Below are 19,199 nucleotides of genomic sequence, written 5' to 3' on the forward strand. Positions count from 1 at the left end.
GCAGTTTTATGACTACCTGAGCTGGGTGATTTAGAAGTGTGTCTTGAGTAGGTTATGTGATCCCTCCTATTACATTTGAGTCTTGAATGATGTTGGCCCAACTGTGGGTGGAGTTGACCCTCAGGCAGGTTCAGCCTGTGAGAATTGACCCCAACCACAGTATATGAGCTGTTGACCCCTGAGGTGGAACTTGCACCTGCAGGTTCTGGTACATGCCAAGACCTCCCTTTCTATGTGCCATGTTCTGATGTGGCCTCAAGCTAGCCACCGGTGATCTGGTGTTTCCTTGTTGATTTTCCATCTGGAAGATCTATCCATTAATGTCATGGGGTGTTAAGGTTCTGAGGCCTCTTCGAAGGGACTCCAGTGCACGTCAATTTAGATAGTCTGTAGCGGGTCCCAGGTTACCTGTTCGGCCCCACAAGGAAATCCACAGTTAGTAGCTGCTCTTGCATGGCCTGAGTTCTTACTGGAGGGGCCAAGCTGTGCATCAAGGCTGGCTGACACCAGTACTGAGTCTGGGGCAGGTCACCAAAAGTCCCAAGGCACCCCAAAACTCATCACCACCTGCTGGCTGCCTATTAGACTCAGCCTCTAAAAGAGCCTCTGGCAGTACTTGAGCTGCATGAGGCAAGTTCTCAGTGAGTTATCTGGTAGAGGTGAGTGTTTCATACAAAGTAGGCACCAGTGCTGGGTCTAAGGCCACTCAGCAGAAGTCTCAGAGTATGCCAAGGCCAGCTGCTACCTGCTTGAGGCCTGCAAACCTTTGCAGTGGGGTGGGTCCTGAGGGAGTTGGCAGAGAGGGGCTAATGCCTCTCCCTAGGATGATGCTGTGTGATCATGGAGACTGTCCAAACACAGGAATTGTAGTGCCTCCTTGTGCATGTGGGGAAAAAATGGCCCTCACCCCAAAGCTACACAACTCAGTTTCTCCCTGTGTGTGTGTGTGTGTGTGTGTGTGTGTGTGTGTGTGTGTGGCATTCCCTGAGTTTTTCTGAACTTCCTTGAGAGTTTTTCAAGAAAGACTGCAATGCAGGTCCAGGCTGGAGACCATGAGTAGATACCTCCATTGGAGTTATCTTGGCAGAGCGGATCTCAGGTAGTCAGTGGGGAGGGGCAAGTGCATCTCTCCTGGCTAATGCTGTATGGATGAAAGTGCTCAACCCAGGAAAGATGGCATCAATGGGCAGTATAAAAGAGAGACTCAGCACAATTGGTGGCTATCCCTCCAGCCCTTTCCCAATCTCTCCCTGTATGAAACCAGTCTCCTCCCTCCTTCGAGCCATCATCCCTTCCATAGTGCCCAGGGTGAGTGCCTGAAAGTGAGATTTTGTGTACTGGTTCTTTAAGAGGGTTCCTGGGTTTCTAGTAGTCTCCCATCATACCTTGGTGGATGGATTCCCTGCTGATTTTCACAGCCAGATATTATGTGAGCTCCTTTTCCCAACTATGGTACTCTAGGCTAGGGAGCTGGTATGTAGTTGAGGTCTCTTGCACCTATAAGGGTACCGCTTCAGCAGAAATATCCCTTCAGATTCTAAACCTCAGCAATTGAGTACAGGGTCAGTCCTTTTCATGTCTCTGCCCCTCTTACCAGTCTCAACGTGCCATCTTCTGTATATCCTAAGTTATGACTTCTGTTCAGCTGGTCTTCAATTGGGTATTCAGGTTGATTGTTTTGTAGTTTAGTTGTAATTTTGATATGGTCCTGAGAGAAGGTAAGTGTAACTTCTATCTATTCTGGCGCCATCTTTGATCCACCAAATGACTTCTTAAATGGAGATTTGTGGCCATGTGAATATCTAACTTCACAATATTCCAAGAAAGCCAGATCACCTTTGTTCTCTTCTCTGGAAATCAGGATGTGAACAGATGCCTACAGTGTATTCCCAGACACAGCCATGGCCACTGAAAACCATGTCAACCAGCCATGTTGCAGGAGAACAGCTACAGCTTACTTAGTGCACAAGACAGAACATGTTCCCCTTCCCTCTAGATCTGGATACTTACTTTGAGGATCTCATCATATAGTGGATTTATGGTGTCCCTCTTAATGCTGGTTTTTCTTTTTCCTTGCCTGGACTTGTCAGGCAGCAGATAAGTCTTCACATATCTGGAAACCAAGGAGAGTACTTAGTAATTCACCATCTTTTCTCAACATATTCTTCATTTCCATGCTCTCCATATACATATGCCATGAGGAAATTAAAAGGTCATATCAAACTCTCTTAGATATGCCATTCTTATATTTTCCCAATCGTGGTCCCTTTCCCACATCTCTCCTACCCACTCTCAGTCACACATTCCTATTCGTCCAGGAAGGGATAATCTCAGTTCAAGAGTTCCAAAACAGATGACAGGGTCTGAGCTCTCATTTCAGAGCATCAGTCAGATTCTAGAAACACTCACGGATTAGAGCGCTTCTTAGCTTCATCAGCATAAGCCAGCTGGTGGCATTCCTTCACGTGAATGACCAAAGTCTGTGTTTGCTGTTCATACTTCAGGGAAAAGGCAATCTTGCCAGTCACAGAGATGTTCCCGAAATCACCAGCTTCACTATAGATGCTCATCATGCTGCCTATTGTACTCTGAAGATAAAGCACCCACAAACATCTGGTGAAGGCATACTCCCCCATCCACATGGCTCACATCTTTCCTCATGATACAACCACAGTCACTGAATTAAACAAAAGTTTCCAAAGTTCCTACAACAAGCCAGTATACCAACACTCTTGTAAATAGAGTATAAGAGACATCTAGTAGCACTCTTACTTCAGCTCATGGCTTCTATAGGTTCTTAGTTTCTCCTCTTCCCTTCTTTTCATATATTTTATTGTTAATTTTCACCTGCCTTAGAAGGTGGGAAAAGTATACAGGTAAGGTGGACGTAACTTCACTTCTGTTATTTGTTATATATGCTAAAACACTCGCTAGAAGGGGACAGTTATACTTAAAACAAAGTGCCTTAATTATCTGTGTGTTTCTTTTATCTATCTTCTAATCTAATAATAGGCAAATATGCAAATTGACCACACCTTCGCTACACCTAATCCACGCCCACCAGCCAAGCCACGCCCACCAACCAATCAGGACGAGTATGCAAATTACCCCAACAAAGATGGCTAATTTGCATATCAAGACAGCGTCCAAAGAAGCCAAGAGCTGCAGAAGGGAGTAAAGCTTCGAAGAAACAAGCAAGCCGAGGGCGGGGGAGAGGAGAAGGGCGGGGCGGAGGCGGGGCCAGGGGCAAAGGGAAACTCGGGCGGGCTGGAGGAGAAGATGAGCCGGGTGACAAGGGCTGAGCGGAGGCGGAGGCGGAGGCGGGGCCGGGGGCGAAGGGAAACGCGGGCGGGCTGGAGGAGAAGGTGAGCCGGGTGACAAGGGCGGGGCGGAGGCGGGGCCGGGGGTGAAGAGAAACGAGGGCGGGCTGGAGGAGAAGGTGAGCTGGGTGACTAGGGCGGAGCGGAGGCGGAGGCGGGGCCGGGGAAGAAGGGAAACTCGGGCGGGCTGGAGGAGAAGGTGAGGCAGACGACAAGGGAGGAATGGAGGCGGGGTAGAGTGCAGCAGGAAATCCTATTGCAGGATTTTTCCTGCAACGGGAAAGCTAGTATTCCTATAAAGGGCTACAGAAAAAAAGTGAATGGATCAAAATACCACCAGAGGTAAAAATACATTTTCTCAGGTTGTGATAAACTCTGCAAGCCTGCTATTCTCTTCCTGTGTGTGAGCAGGAACAAACTCTAATCACTCTGGTTCCTGACTCTTGTTCCTCCTAAACATCAATCTTTATACTTATGATGTAACTAGGCCTTGATTCTTAAATGTTCTTTTCAACTTCATGATTATGGTTAGTACTATTGCTCCTTAATCACACCCTAATGCCAATTAATACTGCCAAGGCCCTTCTCATGACACTCACTATCCTTGAATGTGAGATCTGGGTTGGGTCCTGATAAAGAAATCTGATCTTGCTCACTTTATGGCCTGAGTAACTCTTTAAGAAAGAAGTTAAGGGTTACTGTTCAAAAGCTGTGATGAAGCACGTCTCTATCCCTAATTCTTACCTGACATAATAATCTCTAGGAGAGAAGCTGAGGAAGACACCTAGCTGTGCAATAAGCAACCACGGTCTAAATGGAGGACAGGAACAAATGCATCTAGGTTACCTGGAAAGAGTGACTAGAATATTTCCCCAGGTCCTGACTCTGCTCCAAGGTGGTGCTTTCTTCCTTCCTGGTATCCAAATGTGTCTACAGTCAAAGAACTAATAGAACTTACCATGGAGGAGCCACTTCTCAGGCTGCTTCTGGCTAGTTTCTGGCGATGCAACTTCACCAGGTGGTCAATGTCTTCTTCTTCTTCTTCTTCTTCCTCTTCTTCTTCTTCTTCCTAAAGCAATAAATATAAATTCAGAGTTAATAAAAATAAGAAATATCTCAAAGACTAGTATTCTTCCTTTAGTGGAAGCCATAATTGTTGCTAAGCCCTGAGGTGTATGTGAACATGTATGCACATAACCTTATTTTTGTCCCCCCATTTCAGGCTTCAAACAATATTCCAACCATCATTCTCAAATATCAAAGAATAAGATTAAGACTATCTCTTTCCCCCATAAAAATATTAGAGGAATCCACAGACAGAGAAATCTCAGATATATGCCGAAACAATTTCTTCACTGATACCGCTCCTAGGGCAATGGAAACTAAAGAGAAAATAAACAAATGGGACTACATCAAAATAAAAAGCTTTTGCAAGGCAAAAGAAACCATCAACAAAACAACAAGAAAGCCCACTGTATGGGAGAACATATTTGCAAATGTTATCACTGATAAAAGTTTAATCTCCAACATCTACAGGGAACTTATACAACTTAATAAAAGGAAGATAAATGATCCAATAAAAAAATGGGCAACGGACCTAAATAGAATATTTTCAAAAGAAGACAGAAGGAAGGCCAAGAGATATATGAAAATATGCTCAAAGTCACTAATTATCCTAGAGGTGCAAATCAAAATGACAATGCGGTAGCATCTCACACCTGTCAGAATGGCAATCATCAACAAATCAACAAACGACAAGTGCTGGTGAGGATGTGGAGAAAAAGGAAGCCTCGTGCACTGCTGGTAGGAATGCAGACTGGTGCAGCCACTATGGAGAACGGTATGGAGTCTTCTCAAAAAACTAAAAATGGAACTGCCTTTTGACCCAGTAATCCCACTTCTAGGAATATATCCCAAGAAACTAGAAACACCAATCAGAAAGGATACATGCACCCCTATGTTCATAGCAGCACAATTCACCATAGCTAAGATTTGGAAACAGCCTAAATGCCCATTAGCAGATGAGTGGATTAGAAAACTATGGTACATCTACACAATGGAATACTACGCTGCTATAAAAAAGAAGGAACTTTTATCATTTGCAGCAGCATGAATGAACCTGGAGAGCATTATGTTAAGTGAAATAAGCCAGGCAATAAAAGAAAAATACCACATGATCTCACTCATTTATGGAAAATAAAGAACATTATAACCTGACTAGAGGCCCGGTGCACAAAATTCGTGCACAGAGGGGGGTTGTCCCTCAGCCCAGCCTGTACCCTCTCCAATATGGGACCCCTCGAGGGATGTCCGACTGCCCGTTTAGGCCCGATCCCAGTGGGCAGTCAGATCCCTAAACGGGCAGTCAGACATCCCTCTCACAATCTAGGACTGCTGGCTCCCAACTGCTTGCCTGCCTGCCTTCCTGATTGCCCCTAACCACTTCTGCCTGCCAGCCTGATCACCTCCTAACCACTCTGCTGTCAGCCTGTTTGCCCCCAACTTCCCTCCTCTGCCGGCCTGGTCACCCCTAACTGCCCTCTCCTGCAGGGTTGATCACCTCCAACTGCCCTCCCTTGTAGGCTTGGTCCCTCTCAACTGCCCTCCCTTGCAGGCTGGGTGCCTCCCAACTGCCCTCTCCTGCTGGCCATCTTGTGGTGGCCATCTTGTGTCCACATGGGGGCAGGATCTTTGACCACATGGGGGCAGTGATATTGTGTGTTGCAGTGATGATCAATCTGCAGATTACTCTTTTATTAGATAGGATAGAGGCCTGGTACAGGGGTCTGGGCCAGCTGGTTTGCCCTGAAGGGTGTCCCAGATCAGGTGGGGGTTCCCTTGGTGCATTGGGTGGCCTGAGCAAGGGGCCTGTGGTGGTTTGCAGGCCGGCCACGCCCCCTGGCAAACCAAGCAGAGGCCCTGGTATCTGGAATTTATTTTCCTTCTACAATTGAAACTTTGTAGCCTGGAGCGGAGCCAAGCCTGGGGCTCCTTCCAAGGTTGGCAGCCATTTGTGTTGGGGTTATAATTGAAACTTTGTAGCCTTAAGCGGGTGGGCCCAGCCAGGGTGTGATGAAAGCTTTGCTTCCCCTGTTGCCGGCGGCAACCCTGGCCTGCTCTCTCAAGCTCCATTCTGCCGCCATTTGTTTGAATTTGTTTACCTTCTATAATTGAAACTTTGTAGCTTGAGTGGAGGCTTAGGCCTGGCCAGGGCAGGCGGAAAGCTTGGCTTCCTCTGTTACCTAGGAAACCTTGCTCTCTGTGGCTGTAGCCATCTTGGTTTGGGTTAATTTGCATACTCGCTCTGATTAGATGGTGGGCGTGGCTTTGGATGTGGCTTGTGGGTGTGTCGGAGGTATGGTCAATTTGCATATTTGTCTATCATTAGATAGGATGAACAAAAAGATAGATACAGAAGCAGTAAAGCACCGAACAGACTGTCAAATTACAGTGGGAAGGCTGGGGAGTGTTGGGGAGAGGGGGAAAGAGTTCAACCAAAGGACTTATATGCATGCATATAAGCACACCAATGGACACAAGACACTGGGGTGGGTGGGATGAGGGCATGCGACAGGGGGTAGGGGAAGCTGGGGGAAGGTCAATAGGGGAAAAAAGGAGATATATGTACTACTATATTACTTTAAACAATAAAAAAAGAATATCTCTTTCCCATTCGACTGCCCCAATCATTTACATTTTAATAAAAAATAAGTATTTATACGAGCACCCAACCATATATCAAAAAAATTGTATTAGAAGATAAAGACAATAAAGACAGTCTTTCTTTAAGCAATTCAGCAAACAGATTTACTTTAGTAATTTGGGAAAATAAAGATTCATGTTACCATTTCCTCAATAATTAAGGTTGATTGAGATTATCAGGTACTAAAGTCTACTCTAAATATATAAAATTACACCTAGTGACCATGTGAAATAGAAAGGTACTTACCATATCCACACTGAGTCCAGGGACAGATTTGCTTCTGTCTCCCAAAGAGCCACATTCATGTTCCACATCTTCTGGGCGAAGATCAATCACAGACTTAGTATATTCTAAGTGGAAGACCAAAATCCCAAATCAAAAGAGACATACTATTCTCCATACTAAAAACCCATCAAGGGCACTCACAATTTCAATCTCAAAAGGCCATGAAGGGAAGAAAGCTACCTGAAGGCCTGAAGATTTTTCTGGTGTTCTTCTTGAATATCATTTCACCCTCATTGACAGATACCACATTTTGACCTCCAGACTGAGTTTCCTAGGAAAGAATAGGGCAAGGAAATGCAAAAGGACAGTTGGATAAGTGAAAGGATGGAATAAGGAAGGATAATGTCATAAAGAATAAGGCTCGGGGAACTGACCCAAGATGGCAGAGTAGATGGAAGTTACACTCAACTCCTCCCAGGGCCACATCAAAATTATAACTAAATTATAGAACAATCAACCTGGATAACCATTTTAAGACTAGCTGAATAGAAGTCTTATAACTAAAGATTTATATAAGAAGCTACTTCAAAACTGGTAGGAAGGGTGGAAATACAAAAAAGGCTGGTCCTGCACCCATGTGCCATGGCTGAGAATCTAGAAGGATATCTCAGCTTCAGAGTTTCCCCCTGAGGAGCGAGAGGTCTCAACCCCATGTCAGTCTTTTGAGACCAGGGCACCAGTACACATAACATCTGTTTTTGAAAATCAGTGGGGATTCCGACCACCCAGATGAGATGAGAGACTACTGGAAACTCAGGCACCTTCTGAAAAAAAGCAGTGTGCAAAATCTCACTCACAAGCACTCACCCTGAGCTCCAATGGAGGGATGGCAACTCATAGGATGCTGACATCATGCAGGGAGAAATTGAGTTGTGTGGCTTTAAGGACAGGGCTAGAGGGAAAACCACCAATGTCCCTGTGTTGAGTCCCTCTCCCACACTGCACACAGATGTCATCTGATCCTGGGTCAAGCACTCCCCTCCATATGGCATTAGCCAGGAGAGAGTTACACAAACCCCACCCTGCCAACTTCCTTAGGCACCACCCTGCCTAGCTTGCACTCAGCTGTGGGCTTTACTGACAGCAACCAGTCTGGGCCTGCATCAGTCTTTCTTAAAAAAAAACAAAAAAACTCTCGAGAAATTCAGGGCAACCTCAGGAGGTGCCAGAAACACACAGGGAGAGACTAAGTTGTGTGGCTTTAGGGCTAGGGCCATCCCCCCAGGCCCCTCCCCTCGCATGCCTTACTGGTACTACTGTTGCTGTGTTGGGTCCCCAAATACCCATCTCAGCATCAGCCTGAAGAACTATGTTAGCCCAACCCTGCCGACTCCCTGAAGCCCCACCCAACCAAGTTCAAAAAAGGTTGTGGGATCTGCTGGTGGCGACCAGCCTGAACCTTCATTATAGTCTTCCTTAAAAAACTTTTGAGGAATTTCAGGCAAGCTTGGGGGTTCCAGAGGTACACAGGGAACACACCTCAACATAATAAAGGCCATATATGACAAACCCACAGCCAACATCATACTCAATGAGCAAAAACTAAAACCATTTCCCCTAAGAACAAGAATAAGACAAGGATGCCCACTCTCACCACTCCTGTTCGACATAGTACTGGAAGTATTAGCCATTGCTATCAGACAAGAAGAAGAAATAAAAGGCATCCAAATTGGAAAAGAGGAAGTAAAGCTGTCCTTATTCGCAGATGACATGATATTATATATAGAGAACCTTAAGATTCCATCAGAAAAACTACAAGAACTGATAAATGAATTCAGTAAAGTAGTAGGATACAAAATAAATATTCAAGAGTTGGTTGCATTTTTACACCAATAATGAAATATCAGAAAGGGAAACTGAGAAAACAATACCATTTATAATTACATCAAAAAATAAAATACCTAAGAACTAATTTAACCAAAGATAAAAGACCCGTACTCAGAAAATTAGAAAACACTAAAGAAATAAATTGAAAAGCATACAAATAAATGAAGTATATGCCATACTCAAGAAGAATTAACATCATTAAAATATCCATACTACCTGAAGAGAAACCAAGATGGTGGCATAAGTAAACACCTAAACTGCTGTCTCGCACAACAATTTCAAAACTACAACTAAAAACAAAATGGACATCATCCAGAACCACAGGAAAGCTGGCTGAGTGGAAATTCTACAACTAGAAGGAAAGAGAAAACCACATGGAGAATCAGAGGAGCTGCAAAAGGCTGAGGTATAGAGACACGTGCACGGAGAGGACGGGCAGCTGAGGCCTGGCTGGCTTTCTCTAGCGGGAGGGAGACGGAAGCTCCCGACTGCATTGAACTCCAGTTCCGACTGCACTGAACCCCAGTTCTGGGCGAAACCTTGGGGAACCAGGCTCATACAGGGGGAATCTGGACTGTCAGGAAAAGAGAAAAGCACACGGAAACTCAGGGGAGCCATGAAAGGCAGAGGTCAGGAGGCGCACGTGGGAGTGCATGCAGAGAGGACTGATTGCTGAGTGTGCTGCTGGCTTTCTCTAGCAGGAGGGAGACGGAAGCTCTCAACTGCGCTGAACTCCAGTTCCGGGCGAGAATCTGGGAATCCAGATTCACTGTGGGAGAAGCTGGACTGTCTAGCAGCGGGCGAAACTTGAGGGCAGCTTTCTCTCAGAGGTGCTTGCAGCGTTTACCGAGGGACACTGAGACCCAGGGGCCTCATAGGGCAGAGCTGACAGGAAGCCAAGACTGTCTGCTCAGCCCTGAGATTCCGCCCCATCCAAGCTGAGCACAGAGGCTTTTACAATTTTGCAAGTATTGTCTCTTAAAGCTGTCTCCAGCACAGAAGTTCTCCTGGCGTAAACACAGCTGATCCTCACAGCCAATTGGCCTAGAGGTCAATATCTCCCAGTGATACCAACAACAATCAAGACTTAACTACAACAAGGCTGTACACATAGTCCACAAAGAGGTGCACCAAGAGTTTCCACCTCAGGTAACTGGGGAGGCTGAGCCACTGGGCTCTATAGGACACCTAGCATACAAAGCTACTCTACCAATTCAGGAAGCAGCGAAAATGCAGAGACAAAGAAACATATGACAAATGAAAGAAAGGGAGGAAAGCAAATGACGGGATATAGAGTTCAAAACCACGGTTATAAGGTTACTCAAGAATTTCCTAGAAAAGGCAGATAAATTTAGCGAGACCCTCGAGGATATGAAAAAGGACCAACTAGAAATTAAACATACACTGACTGAAATAAAAAATATTATACAGAGACCTAACAGCAGACTAGAGGAACGCAAGAATCAAGTCAAATATTTAAAATACAAAGAAGCAAAAAACACTCAACTGGAAAAGAAAAAAGAAAAAAAGAATCCAAAAATTTGAAAATAGTATAAGGAGCCTCTGGGACAACTTCAAGTGTACCAACATCAGAATTATGGGGTTGCCAGAAGAAGAGAGAGAGCAAGATACTGAAAACCTATTTGAAGAAATAATGACTGAAAACTTCCCCCACCTGGTAAAAGAAATAGACTTACAAGTCCAGGAAGTGCACAGAATCCCAAACAAAAGGAATCCAAAGAGACCACACCAAGACACATCATAATTAAAATGCCAAGAGCAAAAGACAAAGAGAGAATATTAAAAGCAGCAAGAGAAAAACAGTTAATTACCTACAAGGGAGCACCCATACGACTGTCAGCTGATTTCTCAACAGAAACTATGCAGGCCAGATGGGAGTGGCAAGAAATATTCAAAGTGATGAATAGCAAGAACCTACAACCAAGATTACTCTACCCAGCAAAGCTATCATTCAGAATTGAAGGTCAGATAAAGAGCTCCACAGATAAGAAAAAGCTAAAGGAGTTCATCAACACCAAACCAATATTATGTGAAATGTTGAAAGGTATTCTTTAAGAAGAAGAAGAATAAAAAGGTAAAGATAAAAATTATGAACAACAAATACATATCTATCAACAAGTGAATCTAAAAATCAAGTGAATTAAAAATCTGATGAACAGAATAAACTGGTGAATATAATAGAATCAGGGGCATAGAAAGGGAGTGGACTGGCAATCCTCAGGGGGAAAGGGGTGTGGGGGGTGCGGGAAGATACTGGACAAAAATCGTACACCTATGGATGAGGAAAGTGAGGGGGAGGTAAGGGCAGAGGGTGGGGTGGGAACTGGGTGGAGGGGAGCTATGGGGGGGGGGAAAGAGGAACAACTGTAATAATCTGAAAAATAAAGATTTATTAAATTAATAAATAAATAAAATAAAATATGCATACCACCTAAATCAATCTATAGTTTCAATGCAATTCGTATCAAAATACCAACGGTACATTTCACAGAACTAAAACAAATCATCCAACAATTTCTATGGAACCACAAAAGACCCTTAATAGCCTCAGGAATCTTGAGAAAGAAGAACAAAGTTGGACCTATCACACTATCTGATATAAAACATTACCTCAAGGCCATAGTAATCAAACCAGCAAACCAGGACTGGCTTAAAATCACACACCAATGGAACAGAATAGAGAGTCCAGAAATAAAACCACAACTATATGGTCAATTAACAGAGGAGGCAAGAATGGGGTAAAAACAGTCTGGTCAATAAATGATGCTGGGCCAAGAAAATTAAGATACCTAGGAATAAACTTAACTAAGGATGTAAAAGAACTGTACTCGGAAAACTAAAGGACACTAAAAAAAGAGATAGCGGAAGATATAAACAGATAGCAGAACATACCATGTTCATGGATTGGGAGAATCAACATCATTAAAATGTCCATACTACCCAAAGCAATCTATTGATTCAATGCACTCCCCATTAAAATACCAATGGCATATTTCACAGACAAAGAATGAACCCTCCAAAATTTCATCTGGAATAAACAAAGACTCCGAATAGCTGCAGCAATCCTGAGAAAGAAGAACAAAGTAGGTAGGATCTCAATACCAGATATCAAGCTGTATTATAAAGCCACTGTTCTCAAAACTGCCTGGTATTGGCACAAGAAGAGACATATAGACCAATGGAATAGAATAGCAGAAATCGAAGCAAACCCCTATGCTCAATTAATATTTGACAAAGGAGGCAAGAACATACAATGGAGTCAAGGCAGTCTCTTCAATAAATGGTGTTGGGAAAATTGGACAGATACATGCAAAAAAATGAAACTAGACCACCAATTTACACCCTACACAAAAATAAACTCAAAATGGATAAAGGACTTAAACATAAGACGGGAAACCATAAAAATACTAGAGGAATCCACAGGCAGAGAAATCTCAGACATATGCCGAAACAATTTCTTCACCAATACAGCTCCTAGGGCAATGGAAACTAAAGAGAAAATAAACAAATGGGACTACATCAAAATAAAAAGCTTCTGCACAGCAAAAGAAACCATCAACAAAACAACAAGAAAGCCCACTGCATGGGAGAATACATTTGCCAATGTTATCACCTATAAGGGTTTAATCTCCAACATTTACAGAGAACTCATACAACTTAACAAAAGGAAGATAAACAACCCAATCAAAAATGGTCAATGAACCTAAATAGATACTTTTCGAAAGAAGACATAAGGAAGGCCAAGAGACATATGAAAACATGCTCAAAGTCACTAATCATCCCAGAGATGCAAATCAAAACGACAATGCCGTACCATCTCACACCTGTCAGAATGGCTATCATCAACAAATCAACAAATGACAAGTGCTGGCAAAAATGTGGAGAAAAAGGACCCTGCTGGTGTGAATGCAAACTGGTGCAGCCACTGTGGAGAACAGTATGGAGATTCCTCAAAAAAGTAAAAATGGAACTCCCATTTGACTCAGTGATTCCACTTCTAGCAATATATCCCAAGAAACTATAAACACCAATCAGAAAGGATATATGCACCCCTATGTTCATAGCAGCACAATTTACAATAGCTAAGATTTGAAAACAGCCTAAGTGTCCATCAGCAGATGAGTGGATTAAAAAACTGTGCTACATCTACACAATGGAATACTATGCTGCAGTAAAAAAGAAGGAGTTCTTACCATTTGCAACAGCATGGATGGAACTGGGGAGCATTATGCTAAGCGAAATAAGCCATTCAGAGAAAGATAAATATCACATGATCTTACTCATTTATGGAATATAATGAACAACATAAACTGAAGATCAAAAACAGATCCAGAGATAGAGAAGCATCAATCAGACCATCAAACCTCAAAGGGAATGTAGGGGAGGGGGAGGGTAAGGGGGAGAAATCAACCAAAGGGCTTGTATGCATGCATATAAGCCTAACCAATGGACACAGACAACTGGGGGTGAGGGCATGAGTGGGGGGTGGGGGAAAATGGAGCCATAAGGACACATATGTAATACCTTAATCAATAAAGAAACAAATTAAAAATAAATAAATGGTGCTGGAAAAACTGGGCAGATAAATGCAAAAAAAAATAATAATAAAGGAACTAGACCACCTTCTTATACCACATATAAGTATAAACTCAAAATGGTTTAAAGACTTAAGTGTAAGACTGGAAACCATAAAACTCCTAAAAGAAAACATAGGCAGTAAACTGTCTGACATTGTTCTTAATAATATATTTTTTCTGATATATCTCCTCAGGCAAAGGAAACAAAAGAAAACACAAGCAAGTGGCACTCATCAAACTAAAAAAGTTTTGTAAAGCATAGGAAACAACCAACAAAATGAAAAGAATATCTACTGAATGGGAGAATCTATTTGCTAATGATACATCTGATAAAGGGTTAATATAAAAATATATAAAGAACTTACTAATATACAACTCAGCAACAACAAAAACAAAGAACACAGTTAGAAAATTGGCTAAGGACCTGAATAGACACTTCTCCAAAGAGAACATCAGATGCCCAAAGACATATGAAAAGATGTTCAACGTCACTAATCATCAGAGAGATGCAAATTAAAACCACAATGAGATATCACCTCACACTTCTTAGAATGGTTATCATCAATAAATCATCAATAAACAAAAAGTGTTGGCAAAGATGTGGAAAAAAGGGAACCCTCAGGCACTGTTGGTGGTGCATCCATTTTGGAAAACATTGTGGAAGTTCCCCAAACATTTAAAGTAAAAAATAGAATTTCCTCCCTGGCCAGTGTGGCTAAATGGCTAGAGCATCAACTCATGCACTGCAAGGTCATGAGTTCCATTCTAGTCAAGGGCACATACTTGTGTTGCAAGGGCACAGTCAGAGCACATGTAGGAGGCAACCAATTGCTGTATCTCTCTCACATCGATGTCTCTCTCTCTCTCTCTCTCTCTCTCTCTCTCTCTCTCTCTCTCTCTCTCTAAAAATCAATGGGAAAAAATATACTTGGCGAGGATTAACAAAACAAAACAATGGAACTTCCTTATGACCCAGTGATTCTACTTCTGGGGATTTATCTGAAGAAACTGAAAACAGTAATTTGAAAGAATATATACATCCCTATGTTTATTTCAGTATTATTTACAACATGAAATATACATAAGCAACCTGAGTGCTCATCTATAAATAAGTGGATAAGTAGTGGTATATATATATACCACTATAAGTACTATACACACACACACACACACACACACACACACACACACACACACACACACACTTGGCCATAAAAAAGAATGAAATCTTACCATTTGTAACAACATGGATGGACCTAGATGATATTATGTTAAGTGAAATAAGTGAGACACAGAAAGAAAAATACCATATGATTTCACTTAAATGTGGAATCTAAAGTACAAAAAAAGAACAAACAAAGTAGAAATAGACTCATAGATACAGAGAACAGCTGACGGTTGCCACAGGGGAAGGGTTTGAGGATTGAGTGAAAAAGGAAAATGGATTAAGAAGTATAAATTGGTAGTTACAGAATAGTCACAGAGGTATAAATTACAGCATAGAGAATATAGTCAATAATATTGTAATAACTATTAATGGTAGCAGGTTGGTACTTGAAATATCAAGGATATCACTTTGCAAAGTACATGATTATGTAACCACTATGTTGTATACCTGAAACTAAAACAAAATAATATTGAATGTAAACTGTAATGGAAAAATTTTTAATAATAAAAATTAAAAAGAATAAGGCTTAGAGTTTCACTAAACTATTACAAACATAAAGGAAAGCTTAATCTTAGGAATTTAATTTAATCCTAGGAAGTAGTATAAAACCTATTTTCTCACATGTTTCAAGCAAAACCTTAGAAAATGTCCCCAAGTGAATCAGAACTAAAATTTTTTAGTTGAATTTTTTAATTTAAATTCTTCCTGAGAAATGAAAGAGCAGAGAAAGAGGGAGAGAGAGAGGGAAGATGGGAGAGAAGGAGGGAGGAAGGGAGGAAGGAAGGAAGGGAGGGAGGGAGGAAGGGAGGGAGGGAGGGAGGGAGGGAGGGAGGGAGAGAGAGAGAGAGAGAGAGAGAGACAGAGAGAGAGACAGACAGAGAGACAGAGAGAGAGACAGAGAGAGAGACAGAGAGAGAGAGAGAGATTATACCTTTTCTATTTGAGATTTGGGAGCAGACATCTTCTTCCATTCTGGAAAGAGGCCAGATTTATCCAGAGAGTCTCTCCTGTAGGTAGATACAGAAATTATAACAAAACCAAAACCACCTCCTCCCCTTCCTCTTCTAAAGACCCAAGCTCTAGGGAAGGAAAGCAACTGCCTTGCTCTCACCAAATCCGTAAGATAAACTTAACATCAGATTTTCCTTGAAGTAATGCAGATGATTAGATAAGCAACTTTGCACAAACACAAACACCCCCCACCCCCATTCCTAAAGGACAGCAGCATCTGTTGCTGCTGGTCCAAGAACACTCCTCCAAGGCACAGTAGCCTGTGGAAGGCTGTGATTGGAGACAACAGTTGAAGTGCTAATGAAAGACTTAGCAAAGTCAGTGAGAAGACTTCATTCAACTTGCTGAAGAGAAGTCAGTATCACTGAAGGCATAGGAGCCCTACATTCTGATGCTAGAGAACAAAATGGGAACTTTGGTTGAACAGATGTTCAGGGATTTGCGGGTATCTCACCTGGATGTGCTATCTGAGTCAGCTGTGTAGCTATCCAGACTCTCACTCTCAGCCTCCAGTGCACTCTTTCCACTTTTCAGCTTGGGCACTTCGATTGGTACACTAGAATAAAACCCAAGAGCCAACATATAAAGGAAGTGGGCTCTCCTGATGAGTATCAGCCTTCCTTCCAACCTATTCACAATGGTAGCCTAAGTGATCTTTCTAGAATAATTATCTCAGTATACTTTTAAAATTGTTCAGCAGTTCCCACTACTATTGGGATTGAGTTCAAACTCAGCATGTCAAGAAAATCCTTATGACTTTACCCCAGCTCACCTCTCCAGACTCATTTTTCACCCTCCACTTTGCCTTATACTTTACATTCCAGAATGATGAAGCTCTTTTGGTTCCCTGAATATAACAACACTCTCCTTCTTTTCTCTGCCTTGGATATTATTTCACAATGGCCATTTTTCTTCATCTGGCTAAATCTACTCCTTCAGGACTCTCCTTATATGTTAATCCTTCCAGATCTCTCTGGTCATGCTGCTCCAAGTCTGCATTAGTAACTTTCCTATGTGCTCTTAAAGCATCCTGATTTCTTGGTAACGGTCATCACATATCTAATTATTTCTAATTATGTCTTTTAGAGAACTTATTTGTTCAATAATTTAAACAAATGATTTGTTTAATGTATTTCTCAATTAGCCTAAGTTCTGTGAGATCAGTGAGCATGCATCTTGTTCACTGTGTGTTCCCAATGGCTAGAAGAGAAACTAGCATAGAGTGGGCACTCACATATTTGTTGACTACATTCTTGACTAACTGCCCTCAGTGGGGCTTAAAGTATATATACAAATAAGCAATATGGTTTGAAGACAGTATTCAGAAGACCAGAATTTTTTTCACCTTAATGAAGATGACCGAGGCATTCAAAAGAGCAGTCCTCATCTCTAAAGGAAAGAACACAATTCCTAGACCCGTCACTTTTAGGAATTTGTGAGAGCAGCAAGAAAAGAAAAAAAAGTATCTTCCTCAAGGATTTGAAGTAATATCATTTGGCTGCCAGGACTCCAAACTCTCCTAGTCCTCTGACTTCACAGTCTACTCCTCAGTCTCCTGTGCTGGTCCTTCCTCATGTTCTAGACCTCTAAACTTTGGATGTGTTCAGGCTTATTCCTTGGACTGCTTCTCTTCACTATCCAGAGTTACTCCTACATGATCTTATCTAATCTCATATTCTTTACATATTATTAGCAATTAATAATTCCTGGATTTATATCTCAATCAAATGCCAGACTTATATTTCCAAGAGCCTAATTGACTGCTTGAATGTTCAAACATAGCAAATCTTAAACCAAAGCCCTAATCCTCCCCATACCTTCTCTTCTCTCAATCTCATCAAGTGGCAACTCTCTCCTTTCATTTCTCAGGTCAAAATTTTTAAGAATCATCCTTGATTCCCATTGTTCTTTCACAATACAAAAGCAACGTGTTACCAAAGTTTCTTGGCTATATCTTCAATGTATGTCTAAAATCTAACCAGTTCTCACCCCCTCCACTGCTATTACTCTGATCCAAACCACCATCACTAGCTCCTGGATGATTGCAATAGCCTTCTAACCGAACTCCCTACTTCTGCCCTTGTCCTGCACAATGTATCCTCAACTCAACAGCTAAAATGAGCTTTTAAAATATAAATCCAATATGGAATTACCATATGACCTAGCAATCCCACTCTTAGGTATATACTCAAGAGAAATGAAAACATATTTCCACAAAAAAACTTGTTCACAAATGTTTATAGCAGCATTATTCCCAATAGCCAACAGCCCAAATATCCATCAATGGATGAATGGATAAATGAAATGTGGCCTATATATAAACTGAAATATTATCAACAGTAAGAAGGAATGAAGTTCTAATACATGCTACAACATGGATAAACCTTGAAAAATTATGTTAATTTAAAAAAGCCAGACATAAATGGCCACATTTTGTTGACTCCATTTATACGAAATCACAATAAACAAATCCATAGAGAATGAAAGTAGGTTAGGAGCTTGGAGAAATGTGGAATGACTGCTTAATAGGTCCAGGTTTTCTTTTTGGATTGATGAAAATGTTCTAAAATACATACTTTTAAAATTATTAATTTTATACTACGTGAATTTTACTTCAATTTAGAAAAAGAAAAAAATATCAGTCATTCAGAGCCCTCCATCTCACTTGGAGTAAAAGACAGAGTCCTTACAGTGTCAACAAAGTCTTACATGATCTGCTTTTCACCCCATCTCTGTCTTCATATCCTACCCCTCCCCGCTTCCAATGCAGTTCCAGAATACTCTAACATGTCAAATACAAACTCACCTTAGGTCTTTATATCTTTTGCTTTCTCTGCTTAGAATGCTTTCCCCCCAGATACTCTCAGGGTTTGCTCCCTCATTTGCTTCACATCTTTGTTCAAATGTCACCTTATTAAGACTTTTCCCTGGATATCCTTAGTAAAACAGCATATGTACACACATGCTTTCCTGGCATCCCATATCCTTTTAGCCTACTTCATTTTCTCCATAGCACTTGTCAACATCTTATATACAATATATTTATTTGATTATTTACTGTCTGTGTTTCCTATCCCCAAATTTAAGCTCCACAAGCAAGGGACTTTGTTGTATTCACCAGTGTGTCAGACTTCTTAAAACAATGCCTGGCAAATAGTAGGCATTCATAGGTATTTATTAACAAATAAACTAAACAGTAAATGAACTAAGATTGAAGTAAGCAAAATCTATGTCTTAGGCAGTAAACATTAAACTTTCCAAGTTATCAACTGGTGTTTAAGGTAGCT

General features: G+C 41.7%; 1 protein-coding gene across 1 annotated transcript in view; it reads right to left on the minus strand.

The window, feature by feature from the left end:
* The window catches only part of SYTL4 (synaptotagmin like 4), a 58,631-nt gene that overhangs the window by 28,366 nt on the left and 11,066 nt on the right, over positions 1-19,199 (minus strand). Inside the window, exons 5-11 of the mRNA XM_008156542.3 lie at positions 16,367-16,468; positions 15,833-15,908; positions 7,489-7,579; positions 7,270-7,373; positions 4,279-4,389; positions 2,410-2,588; positions 2,011-2,113 (exon numbers count right to left, since the gene is read on the minus strand). Coding sequence (XP_008154764.2) covers positions 2,011-2,113; positions 2,410-2,588; positions 4,279-4,389; positions 7,270-7,373; positions 7,489-7,579; positions 15,833-15,908; positions 16,367-16,468 — 766 coding nt within the window. The remainder of the gene's footprint in view (positions 1-2,010; positions 2,114-2,409; positions 2,589-4,278; positions 4,390-7,269; positions 7,374-7,488; positions 7,580-15,832; positions 15,909-16,366; positions 16,469-19,199) is intronic.

The sequence above is a fragment of the Eptesicus fuscus genome, chromosome 1 (genome assembly GCF_027574615.1).
Source record: "Eptesicus fuscus isolate TK198812 chromosome 1, DD_ASM_mEF_20220401, whole genome shotgun sequence".
Taxonomy (NCBI): domain Eukaryota; kingdom Metazoa; phylum Chordata; class Mammalia; order Chiroptera; family Vespertilionidae; genus Eptesicus; species Eptesicus fuscus.